Source organism: Megalobrama amblycephala, linkage group LG19 (assembly GCF_018812025.1).
Source record: "Megalobrama amblycephala isolate DHTTF-2021 linkage group LG19, ASM1881202v1, whole genome shotgun sequence".
Taxonomy (NCBI): Eukaryota; Metazoa; Chordata; class Actinopteri; order Cypriniformes; family Xenocyprididae; genus Megalobrama; species Megalobrama amblycephala.
This window is the reverse complement of record NC_063062.1, coordinates 16349828-16372646: the sequence shown is the minus strand read 5'-3', so window position 1 is coordinate 16372646 and position 22819 is coordinate 16349828. Positions and strand designations below refer to the sequence as shown.

General features: G+C 36.9%; 1 protein-coding gene across 6 annotated transcripts in view; it reads left to right on the top strand.

Moving 5' to 3' along the window:
- Positions 1–22819, top strand: part of LOC125253970 (protein unc-13 homolog C) — a 244034-nt gene that overhangs the window by 42646 nt on the left and 178569 nt on the right. For all 6 annotated transcript variants that reach the window (XM_048168259.1, XM_048168258.1, XM_048168257.1 and 3 more), the window contains 4 exons: positions 4297–4524; positions 7770–7911; positions 19032–19201; positions 22200–22315. In XM_048168259.1, coding sequence (XP_048024216.1) covers positions 4297–4524; positions 7770–7911; positions 19032–19201; positions 22200–22315 — 656 coding nt within the window. The remainder of the gene's footprint in view (positions 1–4296; positions 4525–7769; positions 7912–19031; positions 19202–22199; positions 22316–22819) is intronic.

Genomic DNA, 22819 nt, shown 5'->3' with positions numbered 1-22819 from the left:
GAAGGCCTTTATTAACACCCAGGAGCCATATCGGATTACTTTGATTATGGATGGATGCTTTTTTTTTTTTTTTTAAACGTGGCCCCCCATTCACAACCATTATAAACCTTGGAGGACAAAGGATATTTTTAAATATATCTTCAATTGTGTTCGTCTGAAAGAAAATAGTCATATACACCTAGGATGGCTTGAGGGTGTTGGGATAATTTTAATTTTTGGGTGAACTATCCCTTTAAGGTTCTATAAAAATGCTTGGACATTCAAAACTACGTTGCCAAGGTTGTTGTAAGGCAGTGGTTCCCAAACTGGGGTACGCGTACCCCTGGGGGTACGTGAGGTGACAAAAGGGGGTACGCGAACAAAATGCTGAGAAGTTCATTTAATTCTACCTTAAAATAATATTAAAATCGAGCATCTATTTCTAACTGCCAAAATGTCATAAATCCAGTACATTTAATAAAATTACCTCATCATTTGCAGTCAAAAATGACTGTATCCACACAAGCAGCATGGATATGATAGATTGTGTGCAGAATCTGCTGCCTTAAATTGCGCTAAATTAGGCTACTGTCGTTCTCGACAATGCACCTTTGTAAAAGTGGGGATTCAGCACTTACTCGCATGAAGAACAAATATAGACACACAGATAATGGATTAATTTCGATTTAAGACTCAAACTTCCTCCGATACAAAAACATACCTTGTGTGAGTTCTTGTGTTTAATGATGATGACGAGCAAGAACGCAATTGTTCCCAAATATCCACATGACTGCAAACGTGACATTATTATACAACAGGTCAAAAAATAAAACGTACATTTTAAACACAGTACTGTCAGTATTTACTCTATTTTGCAATGAAATAATAGTTCTAACGAAAACCACAGCAGAACTACAACACACGTCTGTGTTTCGCGAACAATTCTGCGGCTTTGAACGAATCGTGAGAGTCAATGATTCAATGATTCATTCACAGCCACTTGCTTCGTTACTGAATGAATGACTCGATGACTCACTCATAAAAACAGTGACTTGCTGCCACCTAATGGCGGTTTTAGTTTAATATTTAAAAGTTTTACTTCGTTTTACCATCATTGCATATTTCTCTATTGAACATTTTTTTATTTAAAACATTATTTATTTTATAAAGTTATTCATAAAGGTAAAAAAATGCACTGGAAAATCAATTTAGGGGGCGAATATTGTCACTTAATGGTAAAGGTGTGACTGCAGTCGAAGTGGAAGAGAGGGGGTACGCAGAAGGATGGTAATCCCTTCAGGGGGTACTCCACGTTAAAAAGTTTGGGAACCACTGTTGTAAGGCACCACAGAGGACAACACATGATGGGGAGAGAATAAAAGTGTACTTAATAGTGATACATTTTCCGAAAACAAGACTTAACATCTTTTGTCTTGTTGTAAGAATGTTTAGATATTTGTACTAGAAAACAAGTCAATTTTTTTTGTTTTGTTTGCATACATGCTCCTAAATACATTTTACAGTTCGCACACATCTCTCTTGGAGAAAGATTATTTAGACTTTGTCAAAATATGAATTAGACAGGCCTCGGCATTGTGAGCATTTCACTCACATTTGCAAGCCCGGTCTACACTCTAAAAAATAAAACATTGGTTCAACAAAAAAAAATATGTTAACGTTTTCCACTAGAATTTTTAACTTAAGCCAATTGGGAGAATTACATTCATTCAAAGCAATATTTTGAGTTGATCCAACATAATGTTTTAAGTAAGGTGAAGACGTTTTTTTGCCACAATAAAAACACATTTCTAAGTAACATGAGCTTAATAATTGTCAACATGAATGCAACTATTTAAGTTGATCCAACATAATGTTTTAAGTAAGGTGAAGGCACTTTTTGGACACAATAAAACATTTCTAGTAACATGAACTTACCAAGCACCGCTTGTCACCATGATGGTAAATCTCCAAAAACCCACATTAACATTGCTAAAAACACTTCATAGCCACACTTTTTCATTGTGACTGCGAGTTTTGCATGTGCAAACACTCATGTTTTCTTCAGAAAATGTTAAATTTATCATATTGTATGAGCAATGTTCTTCATTGTGAAACACCATTGTCTGTCTGTCACATTGCATGACAACTCTCATCTCTGACATTTTGCATTTGGCAGCTATTCAATTTATTGTTCGGCACTAACAGAATAACAATCTACACTAGTGTAAGCTCTCAGATAAGTGGTAAAACCAGACTGTGCATGAGATATATGTTATGTAGTTCCCGAGTAAACCTCACAGACATGGCTGTCTGCCAGACACTTAAATGGGCCTGTACAGAGAGAGATTTATTAAACAAGCCATCAAACTCATATTTAGAGTGTGTGTGTTTAAAAGTGAGTGTGTATGAGCGATTGGTTTGACTTGTATGGTTTGCAGTGCATCGCTTCTCTCTGCATGGTTCGTGAGGGAAAGACATCTGGGACGAGACACCAGTAAACCATCTCTCTCACAGACACAGTTTTATTTCCCATACCCAGCACATTTTGAACACTCTTTAAAGCATTCACAAGGTATTTATGATGCTTCTGAATGAATGATTCATTTTAATAGGGTGCAGAGAGATCAATTTTTTAAGCGGCAGTGAATCATCTATACTCATCTGTTTTGGGCTGCTCACTTAGGCATGTGCAATACTATATTTACTTCAAAATCAACTGATCTAAATGGCTAGTAGGTCTTAAAGACTATATACATGTCAACTCTTTATACTCATGTGGATATGGTAAGTACATATCTGAGCTGCAACCAAATTTGCATACTATACTATGCACTTGAAGTCTGTACTGAGACAGTCTGTAAGATGAGACAAACTACAAATCTTCTTTACAAAAAATACTTAGATTTCTGTGAATTTCTGTGATTTCTGGAATGTCCATCATTCACAAAGTTTCATGTTAATTTATTCAGTATTTTGGCTAATTTGATTATTAATATTAATGTTTGGTTTTAACACATTTTATAATGCATAATTTGATTCCTTAGATTCACACATTTATAAACTTGTTCTCACATTCCTTGCCATTTTTCTACAGCTGCAAATGTCAATCATTATCATAAATTCTTCCAAGTACTTTTTTGTGAGAAATATTGACTCAAAAAGCATGCACAGATACATGCACACTTTTAAAATCCAGCAGAAATAATACACCATCCAGGCATGGTGGACTTTAAAGGTGCCCTAGAACTTTTTTTTAAAAGATGTAATATAAGTCTAAGGTGTCCCCTGAATGTGTCTGTGAAGTTTCAGCTCAAAATACCCCATAGATTTTTTTTAATTCATTTTTTTAACTGCCTATTTTGGGGCATAATTAGAAATGAGCCGATTCAGGGTGTGTGGCCCTTTAAATCTCGTGCTCCATGCCCACGGAGCTCGCGCTTGCCTTAAACAACATAAAAAAAGTTCAAACAGCTAATATAACCCTCAAAATGGATAATGCAGCATGTCTAATCGCACAAGTACAGTGTTTATTTTGATGTTTACATTGATTCTGAATGAGTTTGAGGCTATGCTCCATGGCTAATGGCTAATGCTACACTGTTGGAGAGATTTATAAAGAATGAAGTTGTGTTTATGAATTATACAGACTGCAAGTGTTTAAAAATGAAAATAGTGCCGGCTCTTGTCTCCGTGAATACAGTAAGAAACGATGGTAACTTTAACCACATTTAACAGTACATTAGCAACATGCTAACGAAACATTTAGAAAGACAATTTACAAATATCACTAAAAATATCATGATATCATGGATCATGTCAGTTATTATTGCTCCATCTGCCATTTTTTGCTATTGTGCTTGCTTGCTTACCTAGTCTGATGATTCAGCTGTGCACATCCAGACGTTCTGCCCTTGTCTAATGCCTTTCATAATGTTGGGAACATGGGCTGGCATATGCAGATATTAGGGGCGTACACCCCGACTGTTACGTAACAGTCAGTGTTATGTTGAGATTCGCCTGTTCTTCGGAGGTCTTTTAAACAAATGAGATTTATATAAGAAGGAGGAAACAATGGAGTTTGAGACTCACTGTATGTCTTATCCATGTACTGAACTCTTGTTATTTAACTATGCCGAGGTAAATTCAATTTTTGAATCTAGGGCACCTTTAACATGCTATTTTTGATGTACTAAAATTTAGGATGCATTTAACCTTATCTTATGTACTGTTTAGTACAGAGAGTATACAAATTGGAATTGCTGCTCAAATCATCAGAGATTGCGTAACAACACATGTAAATCTCATCATCCTCTATAGGTGCAGTAGAGAAAAGCTCGAAACACGGAGCTGAGGACAAAACCCAAAACATCATCATGGCCATGAAGGAACGGATGAAAATCAGGGAGAAGAACAGACCCGAGGTGTTCGAGGTGATTCAGGAGATGTTTCAGCTCACAAAAGAAGACTTTATCACTCACCTGAAGACAGCCAAACAGGCCGTGCTGGAGGGGACGTCCAAGTGGTCTGCCAAAATCACCATCACGGGTAAGCAAATCTCAGATAACCTGAAAGTGCCATGATAAAGTCAAATTGCATGCAAATGTTAGTGTTCCAAAAGTAGGCTTCACTGTCATATAAAATATATTTAAAAAAATTCATATACAAATGGCAGATGGATTGATTGATTCAAAATGTGATTCAGATTTGATTCAGAATTAAATTGCTGTTGGTTTACAATATCTTAAAGGTGCCATCGAACGTTTTTTTACAAGATGTAATATAAGTCTAAGGTGTCCCCTGAATGTGTCTGAAGTTTCAGCTCAAAATACCCCATAGATTTTTTTAATTAATTTTTTTAACTGCCTATTTTGGGGCATCATTAAATTTGAGCCGATTTATGCTGTGCGGCCCCTTTAATTCTCGTGCTCTCCGCCCACGGAGCTCGCGCTTGCCTTAAACAGTGCCTAAACAAAGTTTACACAGCTAATATAACCCTCAAATGGATCTTTACAAAGTGTTCGTCATGCATGCGGCATGTCGGATTATGAGTATTGTATACTGTTATATTGTTTACGTTTGATTCTGAATGAATTTGAGGCTGTGATCTGTGGCTAACGGCTAATGCTACACTGTTGGAGAGATTTATAAAGAATGAAGTTGTGTTTATGAATTATACAGACTGCAAGTGTTTAAAAATGAAAATAGCGACGGCTCTTGTCTCAGTGAATACAGTAAGAAAAGACGGTTTACAAATATCACTAAAAATATCATGATAGCATGGATCATGTCAGTTATTATTGCTCCATCTGCCATTTTTTGCTATTGTTCTTGCTTGCTTACCTAGTCTGTTGATTCACCTGTGCACATCCAGACGTTACTGGCTGCCCTTGTCTAATGCCTTTTATAATGTTGGGAACATGGGCTGGCATATGCAAATATTGGGGGCGTACACCCCGACTGTTACGTAACAGTCGGTGTTATGTTGAGATTCGCCTGTTTTTCGGAGGTCTTTTAAACAAATGAGATTTATATAAGAAGGAGGAAACAATGGAGTTTGAGACTCAATGTATGTCATTTCCATGTACTGGCATTTAACTATGCCAAGATAAATTCAATTTTTCATTCGAGGGCACCTTTAATTGTGTAATAATGTTCAAATAATGAAAAATTGCATTGCAAATGAAGAAATAAAATAGTAAGTATGAACACACTGTTTTTAATTATACATTAAATAAATTATAAATAAGTTATTATAAAATTACTATACAATTTTTATACAATTTTTTAGACAAAATAATATGTAAAATAAAAATAATTATAAAAATACATTATTTTTGCAATTAAATATGTTCTTGACAAGTTTCAGTTCAATGTATATAGAATTATTATTATTATAAAATTATAAAATAATAAATAAATAAAAAATAAATCCTGAAACTTGTCTAGAACATGCTCGGGCCGTATTTAACTGTTTTGGCCGAGTATGTTCTAGACAAGTTTCATGAGGTTCACCCTTAATGTCTGTTTGTGCATCTCTGCGTCTGTGGCTGGAACAGACCCTACAGGGAAGAAATGCTGCTCAGTTTAGTTTGGGAAATGTGCCGAGATTTTACTTGTTTTCTGACAGCTCAAACCGCCAGACGACAACAACCATCTGCTGTGGACAGAAACGTAGGCAGTTGCATCCGTCTCTCTGAGTCATAAAGAACAGTTTCTGTCCATCTGCATGACGTATATCCTCACATTGCTTTGTTTCAGTCATATTTTATCTTCCAGAAGCCACTGTATTAGTTCAGATGTGTGCCAGGTGAAGTTTGCTCCTGTATGTGTCCGTATCAGTGATGCTCCTTCACCTGACTTTGAGGGGCAACAGAGGCTGTGAATTATTGCCAAGCTTGCAACACTGCCAGAGTGTCAATAGAACAAAGAGAGAAAAGCAGCTCTCTGCTTTAATTTATCCTGGCGTATGGTCGAAACTCCCATTTTAGAAAGTAATCATGCACTGATTTATTTATTATGGGTTTCATAAACCCTAGCCTCTGTGAATTCTGATTTAGTTTAACTGCAACATGTAGTAATTCAAATGTAATTCAAGATCTATTCTCTGTAATAAGTCTTAATATTTGATGCAGTGTTTCAAGGATATTTAGATCTTATCTATCTATCTATCTATCTATCTATCTATCTATCTATCTATCTATCTATCTATCTATCTGTCTGTCTGTCTGTCTGTCTGTCTGTCTGTCTATCTGTCTATCTATCTATCTATCTATCTATCTATCTATCTATCTATCTATCTATCTATCTATCTGTCTGTCTGTCTGTCTGTCTGTCTGTCTGTCTGTCTGTCTGTCTGTCTGTCTGTCTGTCCATCCATCCATCTTGCAGAGTCTTGTGTCATGAGCCCAAAAACAATATGGCCATCACTGTCAGACACACCAACATGACATCAATGTGTGAACACAGCTCTGGAAGCACAAACATGCCATCGTTCTTTCATTCTAGCTAAACCATTCGGACTATATTACCCTCTTCAACCAGCCCAGTGACATTGCACCAATCTCTGTCTGTCTCCAAGCCCAAGGATATATGTTCCGTGAATAATTTAGCACCCTGCTCATTCATAATTAATGAGGCAAGAGCTTCCTGTGAACTACTATTGGCTCTGTGATGAATGGTATCCCCATTGACTGAGTTTAGTGCCACAGTCAGACTACACACTGTTTTTATGTTGTATTATTGCACATTCGTCTATTTTGAATTGACATTTTAGTTATTTGGGGTGCCTTATGTACATGCACATTGAAATAGGACATGAATGCTGTTCAAGGATGGATTGTGGTCTTTCAAAGCCTCTGGCACCAGCATCTTATGCTTTGCAACTTCAAATCTTTGACCTTTGTCTTCATATCTCAAAATTATGACTAAAAATGTACAGATTTACAAAACTAAAAACTAACTCAGTTAGTTAGTTTCTCTTTTCTTTAGTTATTTCTCATTGTTCCAACAGTCACTGGCACCAGTGGACAACATTTTTAGATTTTCGGGTTTCAGGTCACTGCGGGTCTCCAAACTCAAGGACCATGGCAGTCAGAAGCCCCTGAGGCATACTGCCCTGGGCTATAATCCATCCTTGTCAGTACTTGTTTATATTGCTTTTTGTACTAAAACACGATTCTAAATGTTCAATTCTTCAGACAATAGCATTTTATCTCTCATGCAAATGTTTTTGCTTGCTTCAAGAATACACAATTTGCAATTTGTCTTTTTTTGTTGTCTCCTTTCTCTAGTTTTATGTGCTCAAGGTTTGCAAGCCAAAGACAAGACGGGCTCCAGTGACCCCTACGTCACAGTACAAGTGGGAAAGACTAAACGCAGGACCAAAACTGTTTTCGGCAATCTCAACCCCGTCTGGGACGAGAAGTTCTTCTTGTGAGTCTCACAGAAAGCAGATGTACCTTCTGTCTTTTAAACAAGACTAGCTAACATTGTGCTGTTGTTCTAGATTAGAATTTAGATGCATGTTTATATGGTTTGTTGCAGTTTTATATTGGTATTCAACAGTTTTTTTCCCTTGCTTTCCACGACCCCATTGGAACAGACCTGAGGCCCATCTGTAGGGCGTGACACATGCATCAGTTCATATCCACTCTCTAGACTATCAGGCCCTCTGCATGAGCTGCATGAGATGAAAATGTTTTTATGGGATTATTATTCTTATGCAGTGAAGCTTTTTAAAATTAGGTTGAACTCAAAGGCCAGAGACATAGTTTCCATTTCACAACACTTCTGCCACTCAGTCACATATAAATTTTCAAATGGCATATGAATTATTCAAAGTAGCCTTTCATTAATTTGACATTTTCTGTAGAGCCCCTCCATTACGAGTCTGTTTCTTAGCCTTGTTTTTGTGCTGATACTCAAAGGAGCTTCTTGGTTTGTTTGAAAAGGGTCATAAATGAGGAGTAATGGAAATCATTTGTATTCCCGCTGGCTTTGTCACACTCCCATGGGACCATTTCTTTTCATATTCCTGATGGTGTATCCTTGAGGCTTCTGCAATCATGGGTGTCACATTATAGTGAAGGCTAGACTCGCTGTCCTGCTCCATTCATAAACATTTGATTTGATGTTTCTGACAATGCACAAAGCCGATAAATCAGAACCCTGAAATCTACAGCACCCTGACTGTGGGAGTGTTCTACAATCTAGACAGAAACCTTATATATTGTGCCATTTTTATGGCTATGGCTATATTGGAGGGATCACAGAAGGTTGTTCCTGATTGTTAGTTGCTCTTTTCATTAAGGCTTTGCTGAGGTCATCTTTATTGTTGCTCTTGTTCACTGCTGTCATTTGCAAGCTATTGTGTGTTCAAAATGGTGAGCGGTGTGACAGGGATGTGCATCATACAGAATTGAACTGAGATTGCCTTTTAAATTCCAATTCATTAATTGAATTGAGGTAGCAAACAGGATGCAAATAAGAATTGCAAATAAATTAATAACCTTAAATTCGTAACTAGAAAAGCAAAGCTTGTCAAGACAAACCAAACGTTTGGAATTTAAACAAACAAGCTTTGAAATTTAACTTATGGACAGACATAATTATAGATAATTATGATGGATAGTTAGATAGACGGGCGCCGCGGACAGATCAACAGATAGATATAACTAACACATCTACTATATGAATACCATGAATAAGAAAAGGAATAAAGTGCATAACATGCATACAATACATTGAGTTGAGTTAAGTTGCATGTGGCTATGGAAGAGTTATGTTATCCTATGGAAAGATAAACTGTTGTTTCTCTGAAAGTAATAAGGTGAAAAGCCTTAAGCAAAAAGTATTCTTTTTTTTTTTTTTTACACAGTCGAACGCAGAGCCTTGCAAAGTATACTTCACTTGACTCGTATGCATACACAGGCATTTGATGCATGAGCATTGCGTCAAATTGCAATACATTCTAACCTCTTTGCAAAATCTCTCGTCTGTGTAGGCCTCCATTGTTGCTGTAGCTTGTACGCGTTCAGGTCTTTTCTGTTTATGCGGTTTTTCTTCGACTAGCTGGTAAATCGATGTACACAAAACTTGGTCAAACTACTTTTGTCCCTCTGGCAGAGACTCGAGTCATGCTGTAGTTGTTAGTTGTCTCTTTCCTCACAGATTGGGGGCTCAGAATGTGATCATATCTGTTGTTGTCCCACCGGATGGAAGACTCAGAACTTGAATGTATTTGTTGCTGTCTCATCTTTGCAGGCCAGAGACTCAAAACTTGCACCTGTTGCTGCCTTCCCTGTAACGGGCCGCGGGCTCAGAAGATGGTTGATCTGTTACAGTCTCACGCTTTCAGGCTGGGACTCAGAACTTGGTTTTATCTTCTGTTGTCCCACCAGATGGGAGACTCAGAACTTGAATGTATCTGTTGCTGTCTCACCTTTGCAGGACTGAGACCCAGGCATCAGAGGGGACACACATACTTCTTTCCCATGTGGAACTCATTTGCCTAAAGCACACAGTTAGAAGTCTTTAAAGTGATTTTAAAGATTTACCAATGAATTTCTCACTTTCCAAACCACCACCAGAATACCTTTGGCAATAGTCTAAACAAGTTAGAAAAAGATTGAACTGTCATGCATTCATTCATTTGTACATTAACAGCTGAATTTGTTTACGATGTTGCACAACAAACAGCTGTCAGAGAATACTTATTTCTCTGAGTAAGTATGAAATGAATGTGTTTACATCAGTTTTAATGTTTCCAAACATAGTTATGAATGAATTTGGATGGATTCCTCCCTTAGTTTCAGCCACTGCTAGCCACTGCGATATGGAGGTCCTGAGGAAGGCCACAAACTGCATGTGGACCAATGAGAAGTCCTGTCCATCCCAGGCTTGGTACAAGAGGTCTTCCTCTTGCCCTCTAAGAGGTTTCTGGCTGTTGTCCTAGCATCTTTATCTGATGCCGTTGGACAGTTTGTTTATGTTAGTCCAACAAGATCCAATCAAAATGTAGCAAACCTTTGTCAGTTGTTACAGGGGCCCGGCCATAAACTGGGCACTGGAATGTGCTGTTCACCACAAAGGATGGATGGATGGATTGAAATTAATTGATCTATCAGTTGAAAGGGAGCCAGTGAAGGGAATTGAAAGGGAGCCAGTTTTTCTGTTTTGCATAAAAAGTAATTTTACATGACTATAATGGTATATCACAATATAAAATTTTTTTACTGAAAATTCAATAAAACTATATGTGACACTGGATCACAAAACCAATCATAAGGGTCATCAACTTTTTGAAACTGAGATTTATACATCATCTGAGATTTATACTTCATCTCCGTTGATGTATGGTTTGTTAGGATAAGACAATATTTGGTCAAGATATGACTATTTGAAAATCTGGAATCTGAATGTGCAAAAAAATCAAAATATTGAGAAAATCGCCTTTAAAGTTGTCAAAATGAAGGCCTTAGCAATGCATATCCACTCACAAAAATACATTTTTGATATATTTAGGGTATCAAATTCACAAAATATCTTCATGGAACGTGATCTTTAATCATTAATATCCTAATGGTTTTTGGCATAAAAGAAAAATCAATCATTTTGACCTATACAATGTTTTGTTGGCTATTGCCACAAATATACCCGTGCGACTTATGCCTGGTTTTGTGGTCCAGGGTCACATATGTTGAATAACTGTATGGCAAAAATTCTAGATAAAATACTGTATACTACTACTCTGCATCCTGCCATGTATTTTTTTCATTACTCCATTTTACTTAATATACTTAATCTAATCTACTGTTTATTGCCCAAGCCAATTTCATACCATATGGTGAGCAAACAAGACAAATACGGTGGACCAAGTGAAACCAAGTAACTTTCGGCCTGTATTACATATGAGAGAACACAGCTGATGCCTTGAATATTAAACTGCTGAATCCCGTCGGTAGATATCGGCTCTGGAGCGATCTGCTTTTCCTTGCTGTTGTATTGAACTTTAGTTTGAATGTGTGGATGTGTTGTTGCCATGAGGGAGGATTACTGGATTATTAAAGACGTTGATTAAAGTTACAGCTTGTATGTCGTATGTCTTGTTGTCTTATATGACCCCTAATCCTCATCGCCCACTTTAATTTTCCATTTCAATCCGAGTTTGCGATCTTAATCCTGAGAGAATCTTCAGCCTCCACCTACGGATGAGGGTTAGCAATCTTTAATGGATTGTTCTATATGCTAAAGGCCACACAGATCAAAGATGCCTGCATGTTTTTACACAGTAGCTATATAGGGCATATTTCAAATTGTCTATAAACAGCATTCTAGACTAGATGTTCATATATTTTTTCTGTGTTTATATTTTAGGTGACACAAAAGATGTTCACAAACGTAGTTGCCAGGGTGTTGCTATGCAGTTATTAAGATAACAGTTATTAAGGCTTTAAATGTGCCTCTAGATGTTTGCTAGGCAGTTCTTGGTTGTTGCTAGGTTCTTAGTTTTTCATCAGTTCTTGGTCCAGTAAAGTTTCGTGATTCATGATGCCACATATATTACTTTATTTATCAAGTTAAATCAATTTAACTAAACAATTATTTTATTTAGCCTGGTTTTTAATAACATCCTCAAAATATTACCACAAGAAAGAAGACATTTTAGTTGGATGGTCATCTCATGTTTTTTAAATGTATATATATATTTTGTATATATATTGGCTAGTACTTTTGACATTCCTAGTTATGCATTAGTTTAAATCACTGTTTAAAGGCTAATTATGAGCAGCAAACACCAGTAGATATGTTGCTGATGGTGTATGGGATCCATTAGGGGTGTTTCATGGTCATTTCACCCAAACCACTCTTATGTACTGTATGACAATGTTAATGGGTGTTGATGGCTGCTCTGAGAGTGATGTACCATCATAAATCCCCTTTGAGTAATGTACGCTTTACTTCCTCCACTGATGTCATGCATTTAAAGAGGAAGTTATGCACTGATTCTAAAGGCAACATGACCGGCCAGTGTGCGTGTGTTGTGACATGTTGAAATCTGACAGTCCCGGGGAGCTTGAGGAAATGGCCTCTAAGCATTATGGGAAGTTTATGTTGATGGTGGTATGAAAGCTTCTTTAGGAAATCAAAGGGTTTGGTCTGCTAACCCTTTGTTCACCCTTCCCTGCCCCCCACAGCTTTCTGCACCAATTGTTAAAAGTCCCATGTAAACATCAAACCAAGTATCAAGAAGATGATGAGATGAAAGACGAGCAGTTAAGCTGTTTAGAAAGAGAAATTGAGAGTGAACGAAAACAGCGGTATCAACTCCCTTTTTAAAAGCGAAGGGCTACATCATTGGGGAAAAGGTTACAATTAAATATCTGTCACATTTTTATTTGTTACTTTTAATCATCCTGTGGGTTGAATTGAGCTCCCCCATAGGCTTTGACTGGCCCCTAGGAAGTGTCTTTGAAACCCCTGGTGTACAAAAAATAAAAAATAAAAAAATAAATAAAAGTGTGAAAGTGTGAGAAAAGTGTGATGTAAGAATATAGAGCTGAAACTGAGTAAAAACAGTTCAGAGAAAGATAGAGACATGCACATCTACGGTGAATATTAAATAAGAGTTCACACTCTCTTGCTGTTGGTATACAGTGTGTGTGGTCGACTTTGCACTGGTATGAGAAATGAGAAATATGACAGGTAATTACTGTCTGTGACTTACTTGAGCAATAATGTATGAGAGGCTGGGCTGTATTGTGAATATAGTTGCAACTAAAGGGTGCTGTTAGACACAACAAGCAACAAAGGGCCTGTAACCCCCTCAGTCTTGACTGTATTCGTAATAAAACTCAGCCTCAAGTGTCTTTGTAGAGTGCAACAGTCAGGTTCCGTAATTAAAAAACTCCATTGACTTTCTCCATAGGGAAATTGATTTTTAACAGTAACTTACAGACCTTTTGTGAGCTAAGAGGTTGTTAATTGATGATATACGCTTTTCTTGAAGCCATCTGTTCACATTATTTCAACTTATTGATGTGCAACGGGTTTGAGATACGTTTTCTCTTGTTTGGTGGGTGTGTCAAAAATGTCAGCCCAATCTGCATCAACATCCATATAAACCACGTGGTATTAAAGAAACAGCTCGTAAATGTAATTAACATCAAATTAAATTCACAAGAGCAAGAGATTATTTACATTAATGGCAAAATAACTTAAATAATAAGAGCACAAGTATAGATCTGGAACTTCTTTAAGTCTGTCTAAATGTAATTTAGTAATTGCAGTATCTTCTGGTCCATACCCTGATTAATGTAACATAAAAATACCACAAACCCGATTCCAAAAAATTTGGGACACTGTACAAATTGTGAATAAAAACAGAATGCAATGATGTGGAAGTTTCAAATTTCAGTATTTTATTTAGAATACAACATAGATGACATATCAAATGTTTAAACTGAGAAAATGTATAATTTTAAGGGAAAAATAAGTTGATTTTAAATTTCATGGCATCAACACATCTCAAAAAAGTTGGGACAAGGCCATGTTTACCACTGTGTGGCATCCCCTTTTCTTTTTATAACAGTCTGCAAACGTCTGGGGACTGAGGAGACAAGTTGCTCAAGTTTAGGAATAGGAATGTTGTCCCATTCTTGTCTAATACAGGCTTCTAGTTGCTCAACTGTCTTAGGTCTTCTTTGTTGCATCTTCCTCTTTATGATGCACAAAATGTTTTCTATGGGTGAAAGATCTGGACTGCAGGCTGGCCATTTCAGTACCCGGATCCTTCTTCTATGCAGCCATGATGTTGTAATTGATGCAGTTTGTGGTCTGACATTGAAAGGTCTTCCCTGAAAGAGACGACGTCTGGATGGGAGCATATGTTGTTCTAGAACTTGGATATACCTTTCAGCATTGATGGTGCCTTTCCAGATGTGTAAGCTGCCCATGCCACACGCACTCATGCAACCCCATACCATCAGAGATGCAGGCTTCTGAACTGAGCGCTGATAACAACTTGGGTTGTCCTTCTCCTCTTTAGTCCGGATGACATGGCGTCCCAGTTTTCCAAAAACAACTTCAAAGTTTTGATTCGTCTGACCCCAGAACAGTTTTCCACTTTGCCACAGTCCATTTTAAATGAGCCTTGGCCCAGAGAAAACGCCTGCGCTTCTGGATCGTGTTTAGATATGGCTTCTTTTTTGACCTATAGAGTTTTAGCCGGCAATGGCGAATGGCACGGTGGATTGTGTTCACCGACAATGTTTTCTGGAAGTATTCCTCAGCCTATGTTGTGATTTCCATTACAGTAGCATTCCTGTATGTGATGCAGTGCCGTCTAAGGGCCCGAAGATCATGGGCATCCAGTATGGTTTTCCGGCCTTGACCCTTACGCACAGAGATTGTTCCAGATTCTCTGAATCTTTGGATGATATTATGCACTGTAGATGATGATAACAATTTTTCTCTGGGAAACTCCTTTCTGATATTGCCCCACTATTTTTCGCCGCAGCATTGGGGGAATTGGTGATCCTCTGCCCATCTTGACTTCTGAGAGACACTGCCACTCTGAGAGGCTCTTTTTATACCTAATCATGTTGCCAATTGATCTAATAAGTTGCAAATTGGTCCTCTAGCTGTTCCTTATATGTACATTTATCTTTTCTGGCCTCTTATTGCTACCTGTCCCAACAGGTATGTGGAATGTGTAGCTCTCATGAAATCCAAAATGGGCCAATATTTGGCATGACATTTCAAAATGTCTCACTTTCAACATTTGATATGTTATCTACATTCTATTGTGAATAAAATATAAGTTTATGAGATTTGTAAATTATTGCCTTTTTTATTCACAATTTGTACAGTGTCCCAACATTTTTGGAATCGGGTTTGTATAATTATATATTTTGCTATTGTATTGTGGAGTGATACTTTCATAAACTTTTATAAACATAAAGGCAAACGTTGGATCACAATAATTAGGAACCACAGTTTCCACAAATACCTTCACTCGATTGGGATGCTCTCTTTTATTCTGGATGGCAAGGGCAGTGACTGTAACATTGAGTGTATTTTGCAGTATTAAACACGTATTTATACAGACTTCATCAGGCTTCAAAAATTATTCAAAAAGAACACAAAGAATGGCCTTCTCAGCTGCCATAGTTGCAACTCTTGTGTCATCAGAACAGGGTGTTCAATGCACCACCGTTTCCATTTAAAAATGTTTTGCAGCGTTTTGTCAGGGCTGAATGCAGCTGAGGTCAAAAGAGCTTGCAGGGAATGGCCTCTCCCATTGAAGCACGGGAAATGACAAATAAATACTTGCATGTATAAATATACAATCTTGTATGGTTATCTTTTTGTCTAATTTTCGAATACTTTTTTTTTTTTTTTCAAATAGTTTTTTTTTTGTGTGTGTGTGTGTGTGTGTGTGTGTGTGTGTGTGTGTGTGTGTGTGTGTGAACAAAGGCTTTTTAACTTTTTTGGACTGGAAGAAGTGCCTTGGACATTTTTTCTAAAAATATGTTTGAAACCCAACCAGAGAGCACCTTCTGGGATTACTTCACAAGGTCCTTACAGCAAGTAGTGTTCCAAGTTGTTTTCCTTGAACATTTTTTGCTTTAAATCAAAGTTTGTCATGTGATTCACCTCATAGCTGGTTGGTTTGCTTAATTGCATATAATGCTTTAACAAAGATATCAACAAAGAACAACAAAGAACAAATCCCTATGGGTAAAATACTTCTGGAACCAATGCTGCTAAAAAAGTGGGCGGACACCAATGCGCTATTTTAGAACATGCCTTTCTTCTACCATTGGTTGAATGAACACATAGTTCCACACCAGACTCTGCTATTGGTTGAGTCAGTAATGCTCAAACAAATAGAGCAATCTTTTGAAAGAGTCACTTTTACACAGTTACACTTTTCTGAGGAATCTGGCCAAATGGCTATCTTCTTTTATGTCTTGCCAAAGCCTGTTTGTACACACATTTGGCGCTTGCTAATTTTGAACTCTGTTTTTTGTCAGTTCACCCTTCCAAAGACAGTAAGATGTGGGGTTTCAGCACTATACGAATGAGAGAGTGTGTGGGAAAGCGCTCTGTCACTTTCAGTGTATGCATTTCTTCATCTAAATCTCATGATAAATATCTCAATCTATAGGGTAATGAGAGACTCCAGGGCTTCAGAAGATGCTGGATTGGTGGATTTGGAAGGATTTATGCAGGATTATGGGGAAATGCTTACTATGAGATGATTTGCTCACCTGTTTAAACTTTTTCAATGAGAGAAAAACATTTGAAAGGTAGTGTAAGACCTTTTATTTGTTTTCTCAGGTTGATAGTCTTTCGCTGTCATAATAGCAGATTAAATTCATCAAACAGTATTCATAGTATGTTTTTATAACTGCTGATGAAGAATCACTAAATTTCTCTGGACTTGAGAGAATGTAAAATAAAAAATGACTTACTTTTATTAAATACTTAATACAGTATGTCATCATCATATTATACAGTGCAAATTTTAGCAGAATTAAGATATTTTTGATAAATCTGATGGCTCAGTGAGAGGCCTCCATTGACAACAAGTTCATTTACATTTTCAAGGTCCAGAAAGGTACTAAAGACATATTTAAAACAGTTCATGTGACTACAGTGGTTCAACCTTAATGTTATGAAGCGACGTGAATACTTTTTGTGTGCCAAAAAAAACCCCAAAACAAAATAACAACTTTATTTAACAATTTCCTCTCTTCTGTCTCCGACGTGTAAACTAACTTGCTGTCAATGGAGGCCTCACTCATCCATCTGTTTTTATCAAAAATATCTTAATCTGCTTTTACCAGTGCAGTTTGAATCCATTTCAGTGTAATTTCTTATGGTCATTTGATCTTTTGAAGAGACATCTGTTTCACCACAACACTATCTTTGACCTTTCAAAAGGTAAAAAAAAAAAAATCCATTTATCCTTTTTTTTTTAAAAAAGTTTGGGCTTGATATATATTTTTTTAAGTTTTAAAGATGTATCTTCTGCTCACCAAGGCTGCATTTATTTGATAAAAAATATGTTAAAAACAGTTATTACAATTTAAAATAACTGTTTTCTATGTGAATATATTTTAAAATGTGATTTATTTTTGTGATGCAAAGCTGAATTTTCAGCATCATTACTTCAGTCTTCAGTGTCACATGATCCTTTAGAAATAATTCTAATATGTTGATTTGCTGCTCAGGAAACATTTCTGATTATTATCAAAGTTGAAAACATTTATTTTTGTGGAAATCGGGATATATCAGGATTCTTTGTTGAATAGAAACTTAAAAACAACAGCATTTATTTGAAATAGAAATCTTCTAACATTATAAGTCACCAATTGAATGCTTCTTTGCAAAATAGAAGTATTAATGTCTTAAAAAAATCTTACCAACATTTTTTCTCAGATTTCTTGATTAATAGAAGGTTCAAAATAACAGCATTTATTTTAAATATAAATCTTTTTGTAACTTTATACAAGTATTTACTGTCACTTTTGATCAAATTGTGCATCCTACATTAAAGTATTAATTTCTTTAAAAAGAACTGACACTTAACTACTGATCCCAAACTTTTTCCATGTCATCTGAATGGACTGATGAAGAGGACAAGTAAACGATCAGACCTGATTCTTTCATATAGAGCAATGGTGTCAGGATTTGGCTGGCCCTCACAGCGATCATTTTACAAAACTCTAACCGTTCTTGTAATATTATGATATTTATATTTTCTCCTTAGGATTATGTCAGTCAGTATGATTTGATGTGATTGGAAGTGTATCGGGGCTGTGCTGTGTTCTATAGTGCTGTGAGGCTGTAGTGTGTTGACTGCATCTGTGGAGTGGCTGTCTGCAGGCGTAACGTCTGTCTGTGAGCCCGTCTCTCTCTCACATCACCCCTCCACCAGAGAGAGAGGCACGGAGATGGACCACAGGAGGCTAAGTGCCCTGTTTGGAGATTCAGTGGAGCATATGACCTTTAAAAGCAGTTCGGCAAGCAGCTCGCGACTCTTCTGCCAGCGTGTGTGTGTGTGGATTTTCTTGGCTATACTTTAGGGACAAAACTGTCCCTTGACGTCAGCTAAATAACAAAAGACTTCCCTTTGGGGACGTCCTCAAAGGTAAATTGACTCTTAAATAACGTCAATAGTGTTTTGTCTGGAGAAAGAAAAATCACAAATGAGATCTCTTTAGTATTGGAGTTTTTCTTAGAAAGCAATGGTATTTTATGATGAGCAAATGGAGATTTTAAGTCTCCTGGTTCTCAGATTTCGAAAAAAGCAACATTTTAACAACATTTCAATCTATGCTCAGATTTCTCAAGATACCAAATGAATGCAATCAAAAGACCTCACTTCTAGCTCAAACATTTCTCATCAAATGATCTGAGCTGCTCTCCATATTCAGTTTTTAGCTCTGGACTCTTGACATAATTGTTTCATTAGTGTCTGTTTTTATTTCTCCTACGAAATTGTAGGAGAAATGGTTCTAACATTCCTTTCTCTCTATTCTCAGTGAATGTCATAATGCCACAGACCGTATAAAAGTTCGTGTGTGGGATGAAGACGACGACATAAAGTCCAGAGTGAAGCAGCACTTTAAGAAGGAATCTGATGACTTTCTGGGTCAGACTATCATTGAGGTGCGGATGCTGAGCGGGGAGATGGACGTCTGGTATAACCTCGGTATGTTATGGGCCACATTGATCAAAAATCTCACCAAAATTTAAAGGAATCATTTACAACAAACAAACAAACAAAAGACATTCACCATTTACTTGCCCACATGTCAATCTAAACCTTTATGACTTTTGTTTTTTTCCCAAAATAATATATATATATCCTTTTCTCTTCAGGTCATATTTTACCTTATAAATAAATACATGAACAATAATAATAATGATAATAATAATAATAATAATAATAATAATAATAATAATAATAATAATAATAATAATAAAAATAATTTACTTATTGAGAATTTTTATTGGTAGTTTTTTATATTAACATTGAGAGTTTTTTATATTAAAATGTTTCGTTGTCAAAAAACCCTTTTGTTTCACATGAATGAATGAATGAATTATTTATTTTCTGGATATGTAATATGTGATAATTAGGTTTTTTTTTTTTTTTTTTACATAAAAATGTTTAATTGTCAAAAATATGTTGTCATTGCAAAACTTTTTTTTAAAATTGATTTTAAATATAATATAATCTTTTGATTTTAGGGTGAAATGCGATCCTTTGAGCATTACTTTGTGAGGTTTATCCATAGTGACTCATAATTTTTACAAAGATGCACCATAAAAGAAGTTCATCCTGTACTTTATTTCAGGTCTTCTAACTTCGCTTATGATGAACTGTCCCTTTTTCAAGGAAAGTTGAAGATTTTTTCCTCGGTTTTGCTCTTGTGCAGATGGCCTCATTGTTCCGCAGAGAATCATTTCTGCTTTTGTTCATGGTTTGTGTGTTGTATTGTTTTCCTTGGCTTGGTGCAGAAGCGTGTGTTTTTAGAGCTGTGACTCGCACTAAATTGAACCACTTATATTTGTGCAGTCCTTCTCCATCTGTCCACATCGAGATGTGAGAAAGATCCAGATGGGAGTTTGTCTTACCACTGCGGCCACAGACCAAGCATCAGTTATAGCAATTAGGTGACAAAACAAGATGTGAGGAGTCTTATCTGCAAAGTGCCATTTTACATTTATTATTTTAATAGCAGCTGTCGAATATCAAATTTAAAGTCAACATGAAATGAAAGTGCACTGTTTACTTTACTGCGTTTTTGATCATTTTCACAAAACTTCACAAAACCCCAGAATATTTTGCATGTTCAGATATATTATGAATATCTGAACATGCAGTATGTCAAAAGAAAGAAAAGAGCCTCTGCTTTAAAACAACAACAACAAAAAAATGTTTTATTCTAGCTTCATGTATTCTTTTTTTATCAACACTTGAATGTGGGTAAGTTTCATAAAAAAGCAACATTTTTATCAAAGACTATAACTTGCATAAGCAATGCTTTTATCGTTTGTTTATGCTTCTTTTTTGCCTGTGTTTTGATCCGGAGATTCTGTACTCTTTAAAGGTCCCGTTCTTCGTGGTTTTTTAAAGCTTTGATTGTGTTTATAGTGTGCAATATAACATGTGTTCATGTTTCGCGTGTAAAAAAACACAGTATTTTTCACATAATTTACTTATCTGTATACCGCTGTTTCCACTGTTATAAAAACGGGCTGATGACTTCCTTGTTCTATGAAGTCCCTCCTTCAGAAATACGTAACGAGTTCTGCTTGTGCCAGCGGTTCCTGTGTTGTGATTCGACAACAGCTTAGCGCTCCTTGCCCGGAAAGGTCACGCCTCTTACCATAACGGGGAGATGCATGCGCTCAGTGTTATCGTAAACATGTCTTTCATTTTACCTTATCAATTTGAGCCGGAATCAGACCCGGAGAACATAGATGAAGAGGATCGAGTAGAACCTGTGCAAACACGTCTTTTACAGGATGTGTCACAATGGTAAGCTGTTTATTTACAGTAGGTAACATTACATAGGCCTAAACATAGAACAATGATTCGCGTGGCTGCAGCTAAACCAGCATGTGGTTAAACAGTAAACAACAGATATAATCAACAAATAATTTAAACTGATCATAACAAACACCAACAATCGATGGTGTCCGGTTGAATTACTACACTTTTTAAAAGTTTTGGTCGGATAAGTTTCAATTGCCATCTAGTTAACAAAGCTAAACAGCGTTGCCCTTTGTGTGATAAGTTACAGAAAACGCACCAACGTAAATAATAAAATGCACCACAAACAACGCCTTCTCCAGACAAAGAGGGAACTGCTCCATCTTTCAAAAATAATCTTTGTGCGAATCCGGCATTAAACTGACTGAGATTGAGGAAGCTGTCCTCAGTAAAATGTGCTGCACATAGTATAATTTTCGGGAACCGAGTTAAACATAAATTGTAACCACTGATTTCTAAGTACAGCGTCCCTGGGAAGGCCAAACAAAGGTGATTGGACTGCGGGATGAAAATAACAGCGTTTCGACGACATGGCGACAAACACACTTTACAAACGCAACTCTTGCTCTTCTCCGTGGGAGCGCAACAAGACCACGCCCCCTTTTTTTGTGTATTCCTGTGGGCGGAGGTTAGTCAAACACAGTTTTAGTGACGTCATTAAAGAAGGAAGTAGAGGGATGTAGTCCAAACAGGCCGTTCGTTGTAGGCTATTTCTGTTAAATAAAATATCTCGCTTGGCATTGAACTTTGAGCTTTAAAATTGTACAGATTTTATTTATACTCTAACAACAACATTACACACTAACTAAAGTTGGAAACATGGCATCACGAAGAATGGGACCTTTAAGAAGATGCATAATAGCGAGTAAAAACACAAAAAGCTGGAAAATCCTGTCAATGGTGGGGAAAGAGTTAATGCATGCAGTCTGGGATCAGATTTGTAATGGAACACGGCCATAAGCTGATGAGATTCAGTGTCTGCAAGTCACTGTTCTGAGATCAGCTGCATTACACATGTGTTATTGACAGGGTCAGAGAGGAGAGACGTCCTGCAACTCGTCTTATTTCTATTTCTTCTTGTCTTTTCTGTCTTCTGTTCACATGCTCAATTCACCTTTCTTGCTCTTGTTGTCGTCTCTCTCTGCAGAGAAGCGGACAGATAAGTCAATGGTGTCAGGGGCCATCAGGCTGAAGATCAGCGTTGAGATGAAAGGGGAAGAGAAGGTGGCTCCGCCTCATGGGCAGTACACATGTTTACACGAGGTATTTGTATACTGCATTTTACAAAACACACTGCAAAAAATATTATATTATATTATATTTAGGGACAATACAGATACAACGCTTGTGTACTCGTACTCGCATCATTAAAATGCTTCAGTACCACACAGTGTGTGCAGTACAGTGCTTGTGACAAAGAAACACAGACAACAGAGCAAACAGAGAGCAGAATGGATCAGAGAAGGATGTCTATGAAGTAAATGTATCGAATTAGTAGAATGTTAAAGCAAATTAAATATTTACATCTATATAGCTGGTGTGCGTGAGCAGATAAGCGAAACGTGGAGTGGATTGTGCGCGCAGCGGAACAGACCAAGCTTGTAGAGTCCACATCCCTTTTTCACAGACATCACTGGAAAGTTTATAGTTCGGTCGGATATGTCAATAGCAAGTAAAGTAAAACAAGGCAGATATAGTAACATTAACTGATGGTAAAGAGAGAGAGAGCACACATCTTTTGCATGCTGTCGTTTGCTGATCATTCGC